The sequence below is a fragment of the Oryctolagus cuniculus genome, chromosome 3 (assembly GCF_964237555.1).
Source record: "Oryctolagus cuniculus chromosome 3, mOryCun1.1, whole genome shotgun sequence".
In the NCBI taxonomy this organism is placed as follows: domain Eukaryota; kingdom Metazoa; phylum Chordata; class Mammalia; order Lagomorpha; family Leporidae; genus Oryctolagus; species Oryctolagus cuniculus.
In genome coordinates, this window is record NC_091434.1 from 137,323,644 (window position 1) to 137,347,847 (window position 24,204).

Sequence of the window (24,204 nt, forward strand, 5' to 3'; positions counted from 1 at the left end):
AAATAAAATGCAAAGTAAAACAAAACAAAAGCAAGTGACTATTAACACTACAGTGGCCGGCGCTGCGGCTCAATAGGCTACTCCTCTGCCTGCAGCACCGGCACCCCAGGTTCTAGTCCCGGTCGGGGCGCCGGATTCTGTCCCGGTTGCCCCTCTTCCAGGCCAGCCCTCTGCTATGGCCCAGGAGTGCAGTGGAGGATGGCCCAAGCGCTTGGGCCCTGCACCCCATGGGAGACCAGGAGAAGCACCTGGCTCCTGCCATCGGATCAGCGCGGTGCGCCGGCCGCAGTGCGCCGGCCGCGGCGGCCATTGGAGGGTGAACCAACGGCAAAGGAAGACCTTTCTCTCTGTGTCTCTCTCACTGTCCACTCTGCCTGTCTAAAAAAAAAAAAACAAAAAAACAAACAAAAAAAAAACACTACAGTGTGAACGTATGCTCCCAGTCTTTTAGCACACATACACGCCTCACTTTTGACTTGAAGAGGATCACACTGTAATACCATCCTTGGACTACTATGTTTCACTCCCCCAATATGTCTAGATCTATAAGGCTGTCAATATGTTTGATCTATCTTATCATTTTCAGGGCTTCACTGTAGTCCACTATATGAGTGTGACTTAATTAATGGATCCCCTGTTGAGGACTGGTTTAGGCTGTTTTCGGTTATTACCGTATTTGGTTATTTTAAATTCTGGTAACTATTTTCTGACCATAAATCTTTGCACACTTACACAAAAATTTCTGGAGGATAAATTCTTGGGTGTGGATTTCATGCATCATAGAACAGGTACCTTAATTTTGACAAATGTCAGGGCCAGCGAAAGGCACAGCGGGTTAAAGCCCTGGCCTGAAGTGTCGGCATCCCATATGGGCGCCTGTTCTAGTCGCAGCTGTTCCACTTCCGATCCAGCGCTCTGCTATGGCCTGGAAAGCAGTAGAAGATGGTCCAAGTCCTTGGGCTGCTGCACCCATGTGGGAGACCCAGAAGAAGCTCCTGGCTCCTGGCTTCCGATTGGCACAGCTCTAGCTATTGCGGCCATCTGGGGAGTGAACCAGCAGATGGAAGATCTCTCTTTCTATCTCTACCTCTCTCTGTAACTCTTTCAAATAAATAAAATAAATCTTAAAAAAAAAATTTGACAAATGTCAAAATGCCATGCAGAAATCCATCAGCTCACACTTTGAACATGTGGTAGAGTGCCCTGTTCTCAAGTTAGCACCATCTCTGGGCATTACAATCTTTGCAAAACTGATGTGGAAAAAGAACTTATTTTAATTTTCATTTATTTAATAGTGACTTGGAGTCTGCTGTCATACCCACGTGGGCCACATGTATGTCTTTCTTAGTGTATTCAGTATTTCCTGATAAGGTACTTATCTCTTATTGAGATAAGTTAAAGACTTTATATATAAAAAATATTAGCACTTCGTCACATATCTTGCACGCAATTAAATCTCTTCAATAATAGCAGCATATATTAAAAATCTTTTAAAAAATTTTATTTATTTAAAAGAATTAGAGAGAGAGGCAGAGACAGAGAAAATTCTTCCATCCTCTGGTTCACTCCCCAAACTGTTGCAATGGTTGGAGTTGAGCTGATCCGAAGCCAGGAGCTTCTTCCAGGTCCCCTCGTGGGTGCAGGAGCCCAAGCAGTTGGGCCATCCTCTGCTGCTTTCCCAAGTATGTTAGCAGGGAGCTGGATTGGAAGTGGAGCAGCTAGGACTCAAACCAGTGCCCATATGGGATGCCGGTGCTACAGGCTGGGGCTTTACCCCACCAAGTCACAGCGCTGGCCCTTTAAACAGCTTTCTTACATAAACTCGGTGACCTCTCACCATCTCTACCCCGCAACCCCCCTGGCCCCCCACTCCAGTAAACTTTTGGTTCTTGACACTGACTAGTTCCCTAGGGATGCCACAACAAAGCCCTATGAACTGGGTGGTTCAGAACAAAACAAATGTTGCTCTTTCACTGTTCTGGAGGCCAGAAGTTAAAGCTAGCATTTTGGCAGGGCTATGCTTCCTTTAGAGACTTCTAGGGGAGGATCTTGCCCCGCCTCTTCTAGCTTCTGGGAGTCCCAGGTGCTCCTGGGCTTGTGGGGGCAGCAGCCACTCTCCTCTCCTTCCCACGAAGTGTCGTTTCTCTTCTTTTTATTAATTTATTTTATTTTATTTTATTTGAAAGACAGAGTTACAGAGAGAGGTAGAGACAGAGAGAGAGGTCTTCCATCCGTTGGTTCACTCCTCAGATGGCCACAACGGGCTGGAGCTACGTCAATCCAAAGCCAGGAGCTTCTTCCGGGTCTCCCACGCAGGTGCAGGGGCCCAAGGACTTGGCCCATCTTCCACTGCTTTCCTAGGCCACAGCACAGAGCTGGATCAGAAGAGGAGCAGTTGGGACTAGAACTGGCGCCCATATGAGATGCTGGCACATCAGGCCAGGGCGTTAACCCACTGCGCCACAGCGGCGGCTCCCATCACTTCTCTTCTTATAAGGACACCATTCATACTGCTGTAGAGCCTAAGCACCTCATCTTAGCCTGACTGCATCTGTAGAATGTATTTCCAAATAGAGGTTACATTCACAGATGTTGGGATTGACATCCACACAATTCAACTGCCAACAAACACCCACCCGTGATGAAATTCTGCCATCCCCAGTACAGTATAAACACTTAAGGGCTAGAATTGGGTCAGTCTTATTTCAAATTCTAAGCCCCAGTACTTAGCACAGTGTCTGAGAGGTAGTAGGTATTCAATAATAACTTCCTAAAAGAAAGAATTTAAGGTTCATGAATATCTGGTCTTTCAGGCACCAAATGAACACGATGCCTGAGTGTGCATTTTAATTTGCTTGGAGAAATCTGTAATGGAAATGCTTGCGAGGAGGGATGCCTGAATTGTCCCTAAGAGAGGGTCTCAGCTTTCTGCAGGGGTAGTGTTTAATGTCTTCAGGCATCTCTCCTACCATGTCTTTGAGAATCTGAAAACAAACACAGAGACTAGGTGCAAATTTATTTACTAGAATTATTAGGTCAGATGAAACAGAAAATAAGCCACTAGAACGTGTGCAAATCCAAATTTATTTTTATTTTCTTCAGGTTGCTAAATATAATTGTAAATTTATTGCATAATCACAGAAAACACAGCCTAGCATATGAAATAAAGATCAGATTTGTCCCAGACATTTTCTAAATTACTTTTAGATTTCCAAAAATAATTAATTTGCATGAATGCAGGACACACAACCTCCAAATGATGCCACTGCAAAATTTCCATCCAGCCTTTTCAAAGCAGAATAGTTCACCTCCTGAAAAAGACGGATTTACTGAAGTGTATTTATTAAGAAGCCAGTGTTCTCTCTGGGAGTTGATGTCATTTTTATCTATAACGTTTCCCCCCTTCCTTTCCTCCAGGTAACACTCATGCAGCCACACAGGGCCAGACTTGGGCTGTCTGCTTTCCTTTACTTCCAGTGGCCATAGTTTCAACCTGAGAGCAGTGGCCACTCTCCTACGTCCTGATGCACAGCCGTTGAGATGAGCTACTCTAATTCGAACAGAAGCAACTTTGGGGCCTGGTGCTTTATCTTCACTCACTCAGTCATGGTTTATGTGCCCAGAACCAAGAGCCAAAGCCATTATTTAGATCCACATGCTGCTGGTTTTTTGTGACCTGCGCAGTCACACGAGGTTCCCCCGCCCCCACCTTGCTCAAAAGGTTTAATGCTCTGCTGTGGCCATCTTGGGTTTCTTGATGATCTTTGAAAGGCCAGTCCCCATTTGTCCTTTTGCACTGGGCTCTGACAGTTAGGCAGCCAAATCCCAGATGGAGGTACAATCAGTTTTCAACTGATTCATCCGACTTGGTGAACTGTTTTTCCTTTGGTGTGCAGACAGGTGCAGGATGACCTTAGCTCTGGAGAGTTTTAAAAGGCATAGGGGTTTCTGGTCATGTATCCACTGGGAACAGTGAAGGAAGTACATAAAGGTGCCTTTTGTTTATGTGCAATCAAGTCTATAAAGTTAAAATTCTACTGTCATTTGGAATATTGGAAGAACCAAGTCCAGTGTGATATGAGTATGTATAAAATCAGCATCAGGAGAGAACTGAAAGACCTGGTCCATTGGAAGAGCAAATATGTATGCACATGTGCCAATAAGCTAAGCATCACACTTCTCTACAGTTCCTTTATTGTTGAGTTTTTCGGCAGTTCAGATACAAAGCAGAATGCGTACAAGAGCTGAGCCTGGCTATTCGTCATAAGAATAGCCAAAGCATCTTCTTTGGAACTAGAAAGCACCATTCTTCTCGCTTTCCTTCAAAACAATGGTGGGAGATGGTTTAGAAGTGCCAAAATGTCTATCTTCCACTTACACAGAGGAAGAAAAATTTCATTACAGGGCATGGCCCTCTGTACGGGGACAGACCAGGATTTTAGAAAGATGAGTTGTCAAAGCAGGGGAATGAATGCCTTCTGGATGCCTGCGAGTCGGGGAAAGGCTCCATAGGCAAGGAGGGAGAGTTAATTTGCACCTGCAAAGGCATTGGGGTTTCTAACCCTGGATGTGTTTAGAATGATCTAGAGCACACAGAAAAATATGGATGCCTGGGCCTCATCCCATTAAATTAAATTAGAACCTGGGAGTGCAAGGGGGCAAGTGTGTGTGTGTGTGTGTGTGTGTGTGTGTGTTTGTGTAATTTTTTAAAAAAGATTTACTAATTTAAAGGCAGAATTAGAGAAGGAAAGATATAAAAAGACAGAGATCTTCCATAAGCTGGTTCATTCCTGAAATGGCCACAATGGCTGGGGATGGGCCAAGCAAAAGCCAGGGGTGAGGAACTTCTTCCAGGTCTCCCACATGGGTGCAAGGGCCCAAGCACTTGGGCCATCCTCTGCTGCTTTCACAGGCCATTAGCAGGGAGCTGGATCAGAGTGGAGCAGCAGGGACTCAAACCAGTGCCCATATGGGATGCCAGGTGTCACAGGCGGCAGTTTAATCCACTGTGCCACAGTGCTGGACTGGCAAGGGTATTTTAAAGAAGCATCCCTGGGGTCTCTTCTTTTCAGCCTGAGTTAAGAACCAGTGTGCACCTGCAGATACAGAATGAAAGATTTGGGCTGTCCCCAAGTTCAACAGGTATCTATTTAAAAAACTTAAGAATCTAATATATATTTGTATCTGGTTTCACTTAGATCCCATTAGCAGAGGGGTTTCTATGTAATGTATTTGCTGTAGGCAATCTAAAAATATTGCATAAATAATTTTATGATCTTTAAACAACACTCCCAATAAATAGCAAGATATTTAAGAGTTGAGACTATTTTTAAAGCAGTCATTTCAATTTTTAGGCAATCTAAAGGATGTGTCAAAGTTTAAAAGCCCTTAACATGGAGAAATGAAGAGGACAAGTAGTGTTCTTTCTAACCTGGAATACTTCTTGGTTACCAAGTATCTTCTGTTAAAAAAGAAAGAACCACTCAGGCCAAAACTTAAAATTAAGGCCTAATTCATATTTCCCCGAATGCACCTTTAATAAGATACTTAAAAACCCACTAAATAGCTTTACAAGTACCAAAAATTGTAGCAATCCTAGAGTAGAAATGCTCTTCCAGACTCACTAGAGTTTGTGGGGCACAGCCATCCTTGAGGATTTCCAAGTCTGGGAAGGGGGGTGACTGCAGAGGAAGGGGACAGGGAACAAGAGAGAGAGCGAAAGAGAGCGAGGGGTGGGGCGATGCACTGGCCTCAAAGAGTCCCTTCAGTTAAGTCTGTGCCGGGGAAGGCCACACTCCCTGTGCTGTGGGCAGCGGGGAGACAGAAGGCCCCCATCTCTGCATCCCATGTTCACAACCCTGGAACTGGAGCAGCAGGGCCGAGGTTCAGACTGTCCCTTACGTGTCTGTGTGCCCCAGCTGCACACTGCAGAGCAGTCTGAGAGTGGAAGCCACTGAGAAGGCCTCCTGGGCCTGGCTCCCAGCACGTCACTAACATCTGCAGTCACCATGGCGATGTTGAGAAGCATTGTTTGAGGCATGAGACAAAGGCTACCGTTATGGCCTCTGCCTCTGGACAGAGCCTGCAGAACACAGGATGACCAAACTGAGAGGAAACCCAGATGAAAACAGGTATTATCAGGCATTCTAAGGAATTTCCAGAAGCGACAGCCGAACTATCAAGCACACTGAGGAAGTCATCAGTCTGCTCTGTCTTAGAGCGTTCTCCAACAACACTGAGATGGATGGGAAAAAACCAACCAGCAGGTAAACTCGGCAAGGAGGATGTCAACCAACCAAAAGTCAGTGCCAACCTTCTTCCCTCCAGTGAAGAGTTCAGCAAGGAAAAGAATAATATTTCTGCAGTGTGTCAGCTTTCACAGTGGCCCATTGCATTTTAAATCCAAACTGGACGACTGACAAGCCGATTGAAAGCTGTAGACCATTCCTGTGTTTCTGATTCTGGCCTAAATTATCAGGCTGAATGCTTCTCTCCTTGTTTGATGCCCAAAACAAGATGCAGGAACCAGTTAAACTGCACGGTCCACCCTTTGTCTCTGCAAACTTCAATCTGATCAAGAAAATACTTCTTGGCGTCCTCCTCACTCTTGCCCACCGTTAAGGCGTCCCGGATGTACTCGATGTCTTCTTTGCTTGTTAGCTGGGGCATCCCTGTCATCAGCATCATGGAGAAGAGGACGATCAGCAGGTTTGTGTGATGGCGAAGGGCGAGGTAGGCCTTGACACAGACGTCCTGCGGGAGAGAGGAGAGGACACCGTCACTGCTGCTGTGAGCCCAAGCAGGCTGGAGACCAGGGCTGCACTCACCACCTGTCCAGGAGAACAGAACACCACAATGCGCAAGTGTGTGTCGCAGATGCAGAGCCTGATGACAATGCTGTAGTGTGCCTGTGTCAGGGTACACTCAGACAAAACTAATGGATACGGATACGTTTCACCTTGTTTCTTACTCTGCCATGTCACTGTCTTTCCTTGGAGACTGAGGTGGAAATTTTTATAGTCTCTAAAGAGACACTTTTTTGAACATCATAATGGAATCAATAAACTTTAAGCAAAAAAGAAAAATGTTGCCAAGACCTTATAAAATCTAAAGAAATAATGGAAATGTGTTTGAGATTTGGTTACATTTAAAAAATATTTATTTATTCATTTGAAAGGCAGAGTAATAGGGACACGGTCTCACACACACACACACACACACAGATTATATCCACTGGTTCACTCCCTAAGTGCCTGCAATATTTAGGCCAGGATACAGGAACTCCATCTGGCCTCCCATGTGGGTGCGGGGTCCAAGCACTTGGGCATCCCCTGCTGCCTACCAGGCATATCAGCAGGGAGCTGGATCAGAAGTGCAGAGTGGCAGGGCTCAACCAGGCACTCCAATATGGCATGCAGGTGTCTCAAGTGGTGGCTTACACTATGGCACCACAACACCTATCCCAAGATTTGGTTATTTTTTTTTTTTATTTTACATTTAGTTCTACTCTAAGAAAACAGTCAAAAATTAGTTTTTCACTGTCTGATTCTTAAAACTGTCACATGAACTTCAGGATTCTAATACAAATTTTGAACAGTGGGTGAGAGAGGGCTTTAACAAATGCTATGCCAGGGGCTGGCATTCGGCCCAGCGGTTGAGATACCTGTGTCCCACATCAGAGTGCCAGGGTTCGATTCCCAGCTCTGGCTCCTGACCACAGGTTCTTGCTAAGGCAGATCCTGAGGGACAGCAGTTGATGGCTCAAGTAACTGGGTTTCTGCCACCCATGTGAGAGACCTGGATTGGGTTTTCAGTTCCTGGCTTTGGCCGTGTGCCATCAATGCCATTGCAGACCTTTGGGGAGTGAAGTACAGATGGGAGATCTGTCGGTGGGTCTGTCTGTCTCTCTCTCAAAACAAAACAAAAACACAAAGAATGCCATGGCTAATGCTTCCCAAAACACTGCAGCAGGTGGTATAGTTGTTAGGTCCATGCATTGAATAATAGATATGTTTGCCATTTAAATTATTCCAAACACAGAAAAAGATGCAAGTTTTATAACACAAGAACAGCCTAGCTTTAATAATATCACTTGACACAGATAGCACATTAAATAAAATTAAAAGTTAATGACTATAGGCATAAGTATTTCCAATAAAATATTGAATAAAATATTTTAAAAAATACCATAGCCAAATAGAGCATATTCTAAAACTGCAAGATTAGCTCATCCTAAGGTACTGGATTAATAACGATTTTTGATTTAAAAAAATGTAACTTAATGTCACTAAAATGTTACAATGTGAAGAAATTATTTGACATTATGAAAATAATTCTAAATAACGACAGAAAAAGAAATGAAGTCTAAAATCAGAAAAGTGAAAGTAAGATTATTAGTATTTACAAATGATGTAACTGTCTTATTGGAACACTGAAGGGAAGACAAATGCAAATAATTTTTTGTTTGTTTGTTTTTTGACAGGCAGAGACAGTGAGAGAGAGAGACAGAGAGAAAGGTCTTCCTTCTGTTGGTTCACCCCCCAAATGCCTGCCATGGCTGGCATGCTGTGCTGATCCAAAGCCAGGTGCCTCCTCCTGGTCTCCCAAGTGGGTGCAGGGCCCAAGGACTTGGGTCATCCTCCACTGACTTCCTGGGCCACAGCAGAGAGCTGGACTGGAAGAGGAGCAGCCTGGACAGAATCTGGCGCCCCAACCGGAACTAGAACCTGGAGTACCAGCACCGCAGGCAGAAGATTAGCCTAGTGAGCCGCGGTGCCCACCAAATGTAAATAATTTTGTAACTAGTCTTTAATAAAGTTTCTATAAAGTTTCTATAAAGTTTAATCCATAGACAGGCGTCACCAGGAGGAAAGCATACTCACAAAACAGATGCTGTGAATAATGGCAACTACAACAGGATACTTACAATAATAAACATGCACATAAAACAAGGTGATCCGACGTTTTTAAAATGCAAAACTTGGGGCCAGCACTGTGGCACAGAGGGTTAACGCCCTGGCCTGAAGCGCCGGCATCCCATATGGGCGCCGGTTCTAGTCCTGGCTGCTCCTCTTCTGATCCAGCTCTCTGCTGTGGCCTGGGAAAGCAGAAGAAGATGGCCCAAGTCCCTGGGCGACTGCACCCATGTGGGAGACATGGAAGAAGCACATGGCTCCTGGCTTTGGATCAGCACAACTCTGGCTGTTGCGGCCATCTGGGGAGTGAACCAGCGGATGAAAAACCTCTCTGTCTCTACCTCTCTCTGTAACTCTGTCTTTGAAATAAATAAATCTTTAAAAAAAAAATGTAAAACTTTACTGAGTCACATGAAAGAAAACTAAAGGGGAACATTTGGTGTAGTGGTTAAGGTACCACTTGTCATGCTTGCATCTCCTTATCCGAGTGCTGAGTTTGAGTCCTGGCTGCACTCCTGATTCCAGCTTCCTGCTAATGCACACCTGGAAGGCAGCTGTGATGGCTTAAAGTAGCTGGCTCCCTGCCGTCCATGCGGATCCCCAGATCCAGTCCCTGGCTCCTGGCTCCTGGCTCCTGGCTCCTGGCTCCTGGCTCCTGGCTCCTGGCTCTGGTCTGGCTCAGCTCTAATTGTGGGGGGCATTTGAAGAGGGAACCAGCAGATGGGAGACAGTGCTTTCTCTTCCCTTCTCCCCCATCTCTTTCAAATAAATAAAATTATTAATTACAAATAAAAAGAAAACCTTAATAGGTGGAACCACACAGCATGTTCCTCAGTGATAAGACTGCATTTATAGAGATGTACATGTGAATCAGTCTCAGATTCTTTATAAACATGAAATTCAAACAAACGTCTTCACTGGATGCTTAGGCTCATGTATGGTTTTAAGTTCATCTGGAATAGTTAGGCACTGAGAGGACATTTTGAAGAAGCATAGTAATGAAAACCAGGAGCTTGCCACAGTGATATGAAAACATTTTATACTACAGTATTAAACACAGTGTGAAACAGAATCTATTCTTTTCCCAAAAAGCCAAAAAAATGGTGTGGAACAGAACAAAATGTTCTCAGACATAAAAATATATACGATATATATTAAAGATGACTTCTCCAAATGGTGGGGGGAAACATCTATTATTTGAGAAATGTGGCTAGAACAGCTAGTTCATCATTTGGATGAAAAAAAAAAAAGGTACATTTTTGCTCTGTGTGATATGCCAAAATAAGTTCCAGATAAATTAAAGGCTTAAATGTAAGAAGAGCACATAGTTAAATCATCATGGAGTGGGGAAGAACTTTCTGAAGGTGACTTCCAGGAAGGAATCTATAAGGAAAAAAGCAGAGATTACCGAAACGTAAAACTTTGTGGGGGTTAAAAAAAAAAACTGGGCCGGCGCCGCGGCTCACTAGGCTAATCCTCCGCCTAGCGGCGCCGGCACACCGGGTTCTAGTCCCGGTCGGGGTGCCGGATTCTGTCCCGGCTGGCCCTCTTCCAGGCCAGCTCTCTGCTGTGGCCAGGGAGTGCAGTGGAGGATGGCCCAGGTGCTTGGGCCCTGCACCCCATGGGAGACCAGGAAAAGCACCTGGCTCCTGGTTCCTGCCATCGGATCAGCGCGGTGCGCCGGGCGCGGCGGCCATTGGAGGGTAAACCAACGGCAAAGGAAGACCTTTCTCTCTGTCTCTCTCTCTCTCACTGTCCACTCTGCCTGTCTAAAAAAAAAAAAAAAAAAAAAAAAAAAAAACTGTAAAAAATTCTTAAAAGAGAGTAATGATAAAAGAAAACATTTTGGACATGACAGATCATTCCCCGACCTCCTGCCCCCAATATTCTTACTAATCAGTAAGAGAGAGAGAGAAAGAGTTCACTGGAAACACAGGCCAAACATATAAATGAGAAGACACACCTTAAGGCATAAAATAGATAATAAACCTATAAAATATGCAACTTCATTGGTGCTCAAATAAATCTAACTTAAAATGAGATGGAAATACCTAGAAATTCGAAGGCATTTTTGAAGGCAACAGCCAGTGTTCACCTCTTGCAGGCTGACAGCTGATGGCAGTAGGTATACCATTGTGAGTGGATAAACTGGTAACACAAATCAAGAGCCTTAAGATGCTTATCATTGTTATGTAACTTAACTGTGGCCATGGTTACCTAATGCGTTTGTCAAAATTAACAGAACTGTATACCAAAAAAGGGTGAATTTTTCTGTATGTGAAATATGCCTCCATAAACTCAAATTTAAAAATATCTACATCCTTTTACTCAGCAATTTTCAGGCTAGGAATTTACCTTTAAAAAAAAAAAACCTGCATAATTGGGGGCAGATGTTGTGGCACAGCGGGTTAAAGCCACCACTTGGGACATCCAGTATTGAAGTGCCTGGGATCAAGCCCCATCTCTGCTTCTGATCCAGCTTTCTGCTGGAGGCAGCAGGAGATGGGTCAAATACTTGGGTCCCTGTCCCCAGGTGGGGGACCCCAGTGGAGTTCCTGGCTCCTGGCTTCAGCCTGGTCCAGCCCCAGCTATCGTGGGCATTTAGAAAGTAAGCAAGTAGATGCAAGATTCTTTCTACTTTCTCTGTCATTCTGCTTTTAAATAAATCAATAGATAAACTTAAAAAAAAAAAAAACCTGTAATTTTGCAGTGATTTATCTACAAGGCTGTTCATTAGAATGTCTTTAAAATTCTGGAAATTCAGATTCCTACTATTACCATAGTAGGGTATTGATTAGAACACAGGCTTATGCAAAGATCCTATGATTTTATGTTCTTCAACTCCTAGAATGATATTGTGGAAGAATGTTTAATAAGCATGTCAAAGTATTTGCATTAAGAAGCAAGTATAAGGCAATGCACATAGTATCAATCCTGTTTTTGGTAAATTAATACAAAAATACTTATATAGAAAAAAAGAGTACAAGTTTACAGGCCAAACTGCTTCGACTTTTCTTTTTGCATTTAGATGACCTGGTCTATATCACTCTGTATGTAAAAGCTGCACTGTGTATGCCTCACCCCTTCCATGGTGCATTCCAGCATCACCTGAGATGAAATCTATTCATATAAAATGCTTGGCGTGGAGGCCAGCACGTAGCAAGGGCTCAGTAAATGTCAGTCTTCTCCCTTCTCTCCCTTGTCCCCTGGAAGCGGCCCTAATGCATTAATGCTCTTGCATTCTTAATGCCTCTGCTGAGGCCGGAAATCATTTTCTTGTGCTCATCTAGGAGACCCACCGAGGGCTCTCGCCTTCTTGGTAGTCACACAGGCTGAGCGCAGTCTTCACCCCAGGCCACAGTCTCATTAATTTGTCAACTCACGCCGTTTTCACAGGGGCATGGAAGGAAATGCCTTTTGCTTTTCAATCAGAGCACATTTTGATTTTTAATTATTTTCTATACACTGATGGCACCAAGCAGACACCCTGCTATGTGAGCCCACCATGTGGTCAACCACTTTTTAATAGAAAATGTTCCAGGAGGGAAATTATCTGGAGGTCAAGTTCTTACCAAGCCACAGGTGCTCGGTAAATACTTGGTAAGCAGGGGCACACACAGCCACCAGCCCCAGCTGCACCAGGAGACGTGCTAACAGGGAGTGACTGTTTTGCTTTACTCGAAGGCCATCTCACTCCTAGTGAGGCTTACATTTATTAAGTTAGTTCTGGTCTTCACATACAAGGGTCTCGTCTATGAGAAAGAAATTTCTTCCCCAGCTGAACTGCATGTTCTATACTAGTCTGACACAATATCCAAATTCCAGCTGGCTGCGAGGACCAAGAGTCACAGTCGGACTGGATCCCCCTTTGCTTGAATGCAGCGTGGAGAGGCGGTGCCCTCCACAGATCCATGCCTGGCTGTGTGGGCTCCGGTCTTGGCTGTATTACTGAGCAGCTGTGCCTCAGTTTTCCCCATCTGAACAAGAAGAACCCACTCCTTGTGGCTGCGGTGAGATGGAAGCGCTAAGTGAATGGCTGCCTATTACTAGCAAATACCACCAGGGGCTGTGTTACTGGAAACACACACCTCTCAATGCTAAGGTCACATTCCCGTCCAGACCATCTGGCCAACATGCCTTCTTAGATGGTACAGGGGGAGGGGTGGGGTGGGGGGGCAGTGGCAGGGGGAGGGCTGTCTCTGGGCTGGGCAGGATGGAAGTGTGTGGCACTCTGGCTACATCTGCAAGTGGCTTGCTTGTGTTGGGGTGTGGGAGGCACAGCAGAGCACCTGCTCCTCCCACTGAAGCCCCAGCAAGTTTCATTTCTGCTCTTTGCACTCAGCCCGAGGCCGTGAGAGCACCCTGACCCGCTGCCTCGGCACAGGGGCTTGTGGTTTGAGGGACTAGGAGGATGTGGCTCCCGGAGCTCAGGGGAAAACACGGAGCCCAGAAGTGACTGGCGGGAGCGACAGTCTTCCTTCTGCCAGGGCTGCTTGGTGTTGACCCCGAATATCCTCACCCTCTGCCTGGGAACTGCCTGTCACAGGTTTTGTAGTATTGGGTGGAGAAGAAGGGGTAAGGGGTGAATCTTTTTGGGGACTTGTTAATGAGTGTGGATGTGGGGAGTGCTACATTATTATTAGCATCATTAGCTAGAACACCCTCCATTAGTAGCTAATAAATAGATTGAACCTGCATAGTACATCTGCTCTTAATTCCACTGTTGACTTAAATGCCTTAATTATAGCATCCAGTGTGAAAAGAAAAGAATTGTTTTTACAGAGCGACCTCACCCCCATAAGTCTTGGGAACAAAGGAATTCATTACCACCCCAAGACCCAAACTTTGACTCGATTTGCTAACCATCCCAGCCATCAGTGCCCTAAACCGCACTCTTGCTCAGTCTACTAATTCCTCAACCCCTGATGAGCTGTGGCTGCTTTAGACTGTCCAAGGTCAGGTGGAGTATTTTTCCTAAAATCAAAATCCTGCATTCTCATCTAGGAGCAAAGGGCACTGATCATACATAACAATACAGGAAGAGACGCTTTCTGGGAAACCTGAAAGAAGAATGGATCTAACCCTTGGCCATGCACCTGCTGAGTTTGAATTAGGATTATCTATGATTCTCATGCTAGCTCTATTTAATGGGGGAAGTGCTCTATTGTCATCGCCTCAAAGATTTGTCAGGAAGCTTATTAGAACCTAAAGGTTACAATTAAACTGTTCTATTTCAGTCAAGTATTCTGAATAGCCTGTATGCAGGTGTGAGGTGGGGCCACAGAGAATTTAAGGTAGACTGTTTATAGATCTGAACAAAAATAATATTAGAAGTGGATGGAAAAATCAAAGGGATAACAAAAGAAACCCTGTACAATGAGTTGGAGAAAGATGCTAACTAAAAACTATATATCATAAATCCTAGATGGGTGGTCTTCAAATTCGTCTCTAGCCAAAAGGAAACGCTAATCTGTTATCTCACCCAATGTTCAGAATATCTCAAAAAGACCTCTTAGTTCAGGAGAAGTGTAGTTGTTTTAGAAACTAGGACAAATAAAAGCTTCACAAGAGGATCTTCATACAGAGTACTCTTTGTAACATGGAAAATGATGTTCTTGATAACAGCCTCCAGTAGACAAAACAATCCCCTACAAGAAACTAAACAGCTGAAAGGCGACTCTTGTTGGAAAGAAACAGAGGTCTAATGCCTTAGGTACTGAGCGACCTTGCCTGCTGGTGGTTAACACGGAAACCCAGCGCCAGGCCATCGCTCCAGCTGTGGGTCTGCATTTGGGGACGATGTGACACCAATGTATTGCAGAGGGCTGATGCTGGTGCCTTCCCTGAGGGCATCTTCCGGTAGATAACATGGGGACAGTGAAGTCCTGGGAGTTCAGGGGCTGAGCCTCATCCCCTCAAAGGGCCAGGGTGGGAAAACGAGCCCATCTCTCTCTCACTCGACCGACCGGGAGAGCCCTTTATTACAGGGGACTGAGACTAATCACCTGCGCCCCGAAGGACTTCCCCACTTTGCTCTGCTCTCTAACTCCTTCATCCCACCCACGCACTGCTGGAACTTGGGACCCCAGAAGTTCCTTTTCTTGACTCAGATTGTACTACACGCTGCTCGTAAACACCTGTGTACTTTGTGTTCCCAAACACTGATTGAATGTACTTTCTACCTCCCTGCCCCTGCTCAGACTGTTCTGTCTGCCTGGTTGTTCCTTCCCCTCCCTGCATCTGCCTGGAAAAATGAAACCGAATTCAGCCCTACAGGCTGGATAAAAACACTTCCTTCTCCACGCCCCTTTTCTATCCTCCAGGGCAGGATTAATGGCTCTCTGTAAACCGCTGTTGATGCACTCAGGCCTCAGCACTGTTGTGTACGGCTCTCCTGCTGCACTGGGGGTGGGGTGGGGGTGGGGGGTGTGTCCAGCACAGTGTCTGACCAACCTGGTGACTAACATGAGGGGAGCAGGAGGCTGGGAAAGTTCAGCCTGGCAGGTTACAGGTTCAGACAAGCAAGGGGGTTGTCACACAAAGGAAAGACACACGGAGAAGAGTGGTGGGGAATGAAAGCAAGGTGGCCGCCATGCTCAGAAGAGTGTCAGATGGCCAGGTCTCTGTGGCCGCTGTGGCTGGACTCAGGGAGAGTCCTGGAGTCTTGAGAACAGCAAATGGCAGGAGGCACCAGGGTCCCCCATCCTGGAGGTCGGTTAGGAAGCAGGGGCCTTGGGTGGAGGAACTGAGGCAGAGCCAGACTCAGCAGACATGGAGTCTGGCTGAGTGAAGGCTCCAGGGGCTGGCCTTTGGATCAACAGTTAAGACGCAGGTCAGGCTGCCCGTGTCCCACATGGGGGTACCTGTGTGCAACTGCTGGTTCCTGCCCCCGATTCCAGCTTCCTGCCATGCGCACCTTGTGAGGCAACACATGAGTTCCTCACTTTGGGCAGGGGAGCGTGTGTGGAGTGGACCAGTGGATCTGAGCTTTTTTTTTTTTTTTCTCTCTTGCAAACCAATAAAAATTAATAACAGAAAAGATGATTAAAAGCTTCCTGAGGCAGGATTCTGGGTAGAGATGGGTCATAGGACAGAGCCTGCATATACCATAGCATGGAGATGAGGCTGCCAGTACCGGAAATAGGGCAGGGGCTGATGAAGCTGGCAAGAAAACGTCTCAGATAGAAATAACACAACCGATGAGCTCCAGACTTCTCTCCTATAAAATGCTTCTGAAGAGCGACACCTAGGGGCAAATGCTTTTTTAGGACACTCCTCAAGCAGCCTGCTTTGCATAGATGGCTTTGTGAGCATATGAACCGACGCCCCTAATGACCAGATTCATCACACACATGTTTGCTTACAGCCAGTATACTGTGTGCAAAGAACCACCTCAAACCGTTCATGACAAAAAGCAAGTTGTTGACAATTGTCCCGGATTGACGCATCCAAAATGTTCAAGGACACTTCAGGACATTTGCGGAAAGGGAATTCAAAGTTTATTCTGGTGTTAAAATTTTTTGAAAAACATGCAGATGAAGAATCTTCAAAAAGTTCATGGAAAATGATGTGAACTATGGAAAAAAACTACCCATGGATTTCAACATGTTTTACAACATTCTAAGCTTGGCTTTTGATTCCATTTTCCATGAACTTTCTGAAATATTCCATGTCCTGTTGGCAAAAATTACTACTCTGGGAAAAAGAAGTAACATTTCGGTCAGAAAGGAAGTCTCCAGAAAAACGGTGATTAGACACCATTTGACACTCACATACTTGCATGGTTTAATAAAGCACCAGATTTCACAATCCGGTTTCATTTCTCATGTGCAGTATGCATTTTATCCTGCATCTTGAAGGCTCAGTAACTTGCATGTGACAGCGTTTGGTCAATTGGTGCCAGATGCCCGTGTCATCAACTCTGAGGACACATGAATGGTGGGGAAGACGACCCTCTTGGAGGGCACCCAGTAAGAGCCAGCTCCTTCCCCGGGCAGGCAATGCTCTGACTCTCAGCAAACACCTGCCTGGTGCTTACTGTGTTCAGGCCCACGTGAGGGACATGGTGCACGGGACACTCGTGGCCCTGCTGCCCAGAATGTGCAGTCTGGAAGGTGAGAGGCACACAGCAAACCAGCACAAATCACTGTGTACTGTGAAAGACACAGGCAGGGAACGTGCTGGGGGCCATGGCCAACAGCAGCACTTCGACGAGGACATCGAAGCGGAGACCTACAGGGCAGTGGAGGGTGTTCCGGGGAGAAGGTCTGTGCAGTGCACAGAGGGGATGTTGGAAGGAGTGGGGGAAGGCCACGTGATACGAGGGAGTAAAGAAGGGGGCTGTTCTCTGGGAGGAGGCAAGGCCCTGTCACATACCCTTGCCGGCCAAGCTTAAGCATTTATAGAGTTTATTCCAAGTGACCAACTGCCATGGCATGGAAATTAATGAACCTTACTCAGTTTGAAGTCTGAGAGCAACATCGTGTCTATTTCTTAAGTTCAATTTGTAATTTAAATTCTAATTGACCTACTACCATCTACAAAACCAAGTATCAAATAAAATGAGGGGAAAACACTATTAGATGTTGAGAATGTTATCTTTGAAAGGTAGGACAATGGCTTTTCAATATTGTGCTGCTATTTTAAAATCTTCTATTGACCTGTTTACAAAAGGTTTATTTATTTGAAAGGGAGAGCAAGAAAGTATATATATATATATACATATATATATATATTCTATATGTATATAGAATACATATATGAAATATATATATGTATACCATCCACTGGATTACTTCTAAAATGCCCACCACAGCCAGGGCTGAGTCATGCCGAAGCCAGGAGCCTGGCCTTGATCTCGGTTCCCTACTGAGTGGCAGGAACCCAAGTACTTGAGTCATTAACTTGCTGCCTCTCAGGGTACACATGAGCAGGAAGCTACATCCAAAGTGGAGGTGGAATTCAATCGCAGGCATTCCATTATGGGATGTTAGCCACCTCCAACAGTGGTTTAACCCACTATACCACAATGCCTAACCTCTCCCCCATTTTGAATAAAAGGCCTTTATCACTTTTAACATGAGCAAAGCACATCACGTTCTTACATAAAAATAAATGGGTAGCCAAATTTCATCTGCCATTGGTATGGGTGTCTTTATGGGTTCCATATGTTCTATAACTGTTCACTGCAATGGAAAATAAAGTGGTCTAAAGTAAATCACTGGTGGATAAGGCTGTTTCCTTCTTTATCTCTTCAGTAAGGGAGAGATTTTCTAAAGAGAATTTACATACCAAAACTGTCAACACTGAAACCTAATCATTTAGCACTCTGTGTGTAGGATGCCACTCCAAACATGGACAGATATTGTGGCGTTTCAAATAGTGGGCCTTGGTTTGTGTCTCTGAAGCTTGTTTGTGAACTCTCTATGTATTCTGGAAGTAATTTATGAATAAGGTCGTAGGCGCAAGTAACTACCTTGGAAAGAACAGAGGTGGGGGAGGGCAGGCCCTTCCTCTTTCTCTTCCCCTTACTCCCACCCCTAGGCCACCAGCCACATGTGTTATTAATTCTCTGTGGAGAAGGCTCACCCACTCTTAACAAAAGTGGGTCAACTTTTCTCACCCTTCCTAATAGGTTATTCAGCGATGTGACATGTATTAATTAACCTTATCCATTCAAAATTAATAGTTCAAAGGAAATGAGGGCATTGTTAATTCAAAATGCAAATGTATAAAGCTGTCCCGGATTGTGTAAAAATGGTAGCTTTATTATTTATCCAAGACTCTGAGACACTAGAGAGTTTAGAGATGTGGTCCTTTATCTTGAAGAACTTCAACTTGAAAAGGAAACATAGGGTGGACATTTGGCACAACAGTTAAGATTCCACTTGGGATGCCTGCATCTCTTATCAGAGTGCCTGGCTTCAAGTCCAGGCTCTGCTTCCAATTCTAGCTTCCTGTTAATGTGCACCCTGGGAGGCAGCAGGTGATGGCTCAAATACTTGGGTCTTTACCACCCACACTGGAGAGACAAACTGAGTTCCAGGCTCCTGGCTTTGGCCTGGCCCAGTCCCGGCTGTTGCAAGCATTTTGGGAGTAAACCAACAGATGGCAGATCATTCTGTGTCTGTGTCTGTCTCTCTGCCTTTCAAATAAATAAAAATAAACACATTTTTAAAATTTAAAAAGGAAACAGAAAATGAAGAAACAGAAAATCTGTCTGGAATGCTTAGCAATGTTTTAAAAAAATTGTCACAAAGTTTGAGTCAAATGATGAAACTTGCTGCCCATCTTTGTCAAGCTGGAAACTGGGCATTCTGCGGATATGAGAGAGTTTCAGAAAGTTCAAGGGAAAATGGGAGTTAAAAGATAAAGGGGGGAGTGGGTGTTTGCGAAGTGGTTAAGAGTGGGTACGTCCCACCTTGGACTGCTGGAGTTTAATACCCAGCTCTGCATCCTGGCTCCAGCTTCCTGCCTGTGCAGGCTCTGGGAGGCAGTGGCGATCACTGACGTAACTGGCTCCTTGCCGCCCATGTGGAAGACCTGGATTTAGTTTACAGCTCCTGTTGTCTTCATCTCTGGCCGAGCCCCAGCCATTATAGGCATTTGGAGCATGAACCAGTGAACTGGGAGCTCTCTCTTTTCTCTTGCTCAAATTAAAAAAAAATTTTTTTAAGCTAATGGGCATTTTCTATGAATATCTGAAACTCCTTTGAATGTCATTTAATCCTGAGGTGGTCAGCTTTTATCCTGATCGGAGAGGTGAGGGGGGAAGGGAAGGGGAGGGGAGGCAGAACAGAGGAGCTGGGACCCTTCTCGCTCTTTAGCAGAACATGCTGCTTAGGTCAGGGTGTCTGAGAAGTCCTTGCCAACGATGGCTTCTCATCACACGTTTTCAAACTCTGGGGTATATGTAACAATGGCAACTACTGCTATGGTCTCGGCACCGATCTAAACATTCTGTATATTTCATTTAAATAATTAAACGTTCCCTAGCCCACCACATGAAGTAGGTCTTTTTTATATTCCCACTCTACAGATGCAGAACCCAAGGTTTTAAAAGGATAAGAAGGGTTCATCATAGGTTCGGTACCTATTAAGCAGCAGGACTGGAATGCAAACTCCAGCTGGACGGCTCCAAAGGTCATCCTTTCAACCTCCATGCTGTGCTGTGCACTTCAGGAAGGCTCACAATGTACATTCTCACAGCATTCAGTAAGGATGCTGGCATTTCACACACGTACGACAAAGTTCACCAGGGCGTGTCTGCAGTGCCGCACGCTTTAGTGAAGGAGGTTTCTCACGGCTCGGTCATGAAGGCTGGGGAAATGCGCCGAGGATGGCTGTGCAATGGATCACTGCAAAGATCTGCTGCCTTGGGTGGCGGCTGCCTGGAGAGGGAGGCAGCCTTCCCTCCGCCTCTGTGCACCGAATAGCCTTTCCATAAAGGAAATTTTGAAGCGGGAAAATACAATCAACAACAACAACAACAAAAGCTAAAGAGAAGTCCCACGGGGGTTAGCTGCAGTGGCATGGCAACTCTGGGGCTTCTATGGGAATGTATGTGGTCAGCACCAGGACAGGAGGCCATCATGCCTGGGAAAGCCCCCGGCAGAAGGGAAGAGACCAGATGGGAGCACCTTGGAGAGTCTGCGGAACTATCACATTAAAAGACAGGGATGTGTTAATGCGAAGCACTTGGAATTCATGCACTTTTAAAACATAATATGCATTTCCACGAAGCTTTTGAAGAGTCTTTGCTGGTACAGAAAGAAGGAGAGCCTGGCAGTGAGGCCAAATTCCTTGTATTTCTCTGATTCTTTCAACTGCAGTTTATGGCTGCTGTGTTTGTCTGAAGCTACTCAAACAAACCCCACTTCCAACAGAGGAGAACTGTCTTACCCCTTTAAATGGTAAAATGCTTTCAAAAATTTTTTTAAACCACTTTTCTTCCAGGAAGCTGTCAAAATATGCAATTTCTAATTTTAAAGAAAAATAGGACTGAAATGTGTCAAGTCCCTGGAAACAGTCTGAAACCCAATTGAGTTTGTGCAGAAAAACACATACTGTAAACCCTAAGACCATCTGGCCACAGAGATCTTGGTTTCTCTGTCAACACCACTGGAACTTTGGAAGGGTCAGTCTTGTAATCACCAAACTGAAAATCAGCTAAGAGAACAGAAAAAAACAAAAAACACAAGTTTCAAAATAGTACATCCTAGTTCCTGTTGCACTGAACTTGGGCCCATGCCATCTGCTGACGGCAGCCCTGGACTCAGGCAGAGACTTGGACTAAGGACTCATCCTTGAGACAGGGAGTGAAAATCAAACATCAAGATCCACCAAGGGAGGTGGACACTTAAAGGGAACTTGAGGCAAGAGCGGTCTCTTTGTTTTGTGCGTGGATTGCTATAAAATAGGTGTATTCCAGCAGTAATGACAACCTTTCCGCATTGCTAAATTTGCAAGTGCTAACATTTTCTCGTTGGGCATTTGAAATATCTGACAGTCAAAACTGGATAAGGATGGAAAAGTGATAGAATCTGAACCTTCCCAGGAAGAGTCTTGATTCAGGCAAGCAGCGCAAATCAGATCTCTTGGTAGAACTTGAGACCAAGCTGACGGGATTTCAAATGAGAGGAGGGACTATCCTTTACAAAACTGAGACAAGCACAGGGTGGCAGCACGAGCATTTCCTGTGTCAGAAAATGTGACGATACACACCTGCAGTAAAAGTCAAGAGAGGCTTCCCATCATTTCAGAGTCTTGAAAACTATATGTATAATCTGAGTCTTTTAGCTAATGTCTTTTTTTTTTTTTTTTAATTTCAGAGACAGAGAGAGCAAGCAAGCACTCCCATCCACTGATTCACTCCCCAAATGCCTACAACAGGTAGAGTTGGACCAGGATGAAACCAGGAACTGGAAACTCAATCCGGGTCTCCCATGTGAGTGACAGGGACCCAACTACCCAACTACTGAAGCCATCACCTGCTGTCTCCCCCAGGAAGCTAGAATCAGGAGCAGAGCTGGGACTCGGACCCAGGTGGCACCTTAACCTCTGTGCCAATCATCCATCCCCCCAGGCAGTGTCCTGTATAAATATTCAATGGTTGACGTGTGCACCAGGTGACTTCCTGAAAGTCCTGTCTTCTGTGCCAGTGTCACGCTGGTGTTCAACACTCACCAGTCCCACTGCTTATGGAGAACTTGTGCCTGCAGTTTGGATGTAGGTGGGAGGATTACTGAGGGGTCTCATTTGGCACTTGAGGATGCCATGGAGGTGACAGGGAGGAGGCACGATTGGCCATGCCAGAAGGGGGCCCATGGAGGCAGAGGCTGGATAAACCCTCTGCAGTGAGAGACAAGGGCTGCACAGTGCCATCTGTTTGGCTGGTGTTCTCAGCAGGTGATGGTGATGGGGGAGGGGGTGAGTTACCTGAAATTTCTGGAAGTGTGGACTTGTCTTCTTCCCAGAAGTCCCCATCACAAACAGGAAGTCTGGGGTTAGCACAAATGGCACTCTCTCTTTATTAATGCCCAGGAAACTTTTGTAGTTCCCAAGAATGTGCCCGAAGTCGATATGGAATAGGTTTCCTTGAGAGAAGAAAATGTTTGACATCACTGCACTGGCATCAGCACTTGTCATCACCCTCTGTTTCTTGACATGGTTTTTAAGTTTCCTGAAAATGAGCTATCTTGGGTGACGGAGCACTTTTCACACTATCTTATTAGCTTGTCATATTTTCCATCTTCGCAGGTGTGTGAAAGTAGTAGCCGCAAAGCATTCTTTGAAGCGAGCATGTTTTCATTGTCCCTCTGCTGCTCTTCGTATGACAGCCAGGGGTCCATAGGAAATTCCTGCCTCAGATTTATTCTTAGCAACATAAATGACAACTCTCTAGCATCATGCCGAAGACTCTGTTATGCCCACTCTGCCACTCGGGGTAGACGGATGCCAAACTCTGTGTGGGGGACGAGCACTCGCCTTTTGCTTTTGAGTAGCACAATAGAAATGAATCACTTTCAGTCTCCCTTGGGTGAATTTCCACCGCCACCACCACAGTCACCGTCATCTCTTCTCATTTGTTTAGACCTTGAACACTTCCATACCCCACAAATGTATTCTCTCTCTTGATTTTCACAAGGAGTAAATCATTGATGGCAAATCTGGCTTTTGCCAGACTCTACTCTTAAATTGGTTTAAATTTCATAAAGAAAAATCTGATTGTGTGGTGGTCATTGCTGACCACTGTTGGAGTGGGCAGCGACCCAGTGAGGGGGAAGTGGGGAACAACATTTCAGATCTAGGGATACCTACGAGTTCTTCTGTTGCTTCCGGGCAACACTGGACCCTGTTCTGTCAACACTCCTACCTTCATCAGCTTCTGGGATATGGCACCATCATGTCTGGCTCTCTCCCTAACTTTTCCTTCCTAAGTTTCCGTTCCTGTGCCTTCTTCCCTTTCTCACTCCTTGGCCAGCCCTCAAGGTGGGTGGTCTCTGTAGGGTGACCTCAGCCTGGCATCCCTATGCAACAATGACTTCTAAAACACATGCTCCGGCCTTGAGCTCCATGCAAAAATTACTGTGTTCTGGGAGGAGGAGGAATGGGGAGTTTGTGTTTAATGGAGACAGAGTTTCAGCGGGGGAAGATGGGTATGGGTGATGGTTATACACAACGTGAACATACTTGATGTCACTCACTGAGTTGTCCACTTAAAAATGGTAAATTTTATGCTATTTATATTTGAACCCTCCCCTAAATTATTTTTCAGTAAATAAACTCACCTGTCTCGGAGATCATAATATTGTCGTTGTGTCTGTCACCTATTCCAAGAACAAAGGTTGCCACACAGTAGCCTGCACAGGAATAAACAAATCTCTCCACTGCTGCCTGAAACTAATCAAAATGCATCAGAATATTAATAGTCTTCTAACTGCAAAGAGCAGCATGAATCTATTAGAAATGCCTTCCAAAAAGACACATTCTCGGGACCGTTTTCAGAGAGCAAGTGAGTGGTGCCGGATTTCATCAGTGTTACATCCACTAAGTGCAGCTTTCCCATGGTCCTGCTTCTATTTGAGGGGATGCCTCAATGAATGAACCACAACAGCATGAGGAGGAAACAAGAGTCAAAAGGGCAACCGTAATTTAACCAAAGGGTTCGCTTCCTCTCCACGCATCATCTGCCAACCACTGCACAGAACCTGTAGTGATTTCTCCTTCCCTTGTGAACATGTGTTTTGTTTGGGACTACTTGGGAGCATGCCTGGGTTCACAAATCCAC

At 45.3% G+C, this 24,204-nt stretch overlaps 1 protein-coding gene across 2 annotated transcripts in view; it reads right to left on the reverse strand.

Moving 5' to 3' along the window:
- Positions 1–3,068: 3,068 nt before the first annotated feature.
- Positions 3,069–24,204, reverse strand: part of PIK3CG (phosphatidylinositol-4,5-bisphosphate 3-kinase catalytic subunit gamma) — a 35,394-nt gene continuing 14,258 nt past the window's right edge. For both annotated transcript variants that reach the window (XM_008258341.4, XM_002712034.5), the window contains exons 9-11: positions 23,705–23,816; positions 22,353–22,510; positions 3,069–6,753 (exon numbers count right to left, since the gene is read on the reverse strand). In XM_008258341.4, the coding sequence (XP_008256563.2) occupies positions 6,475–6,753; positions 22,353–22,510; positions 23,705–23,816 (549 nt within the window). In that variant the 3' untranslated portion in view covers positions 3,069–6,474. The remainder of the gene's footprint in view (positions 6,754–22,352; positions 22,511–23,704; positions 23,817–24,204) is intronic.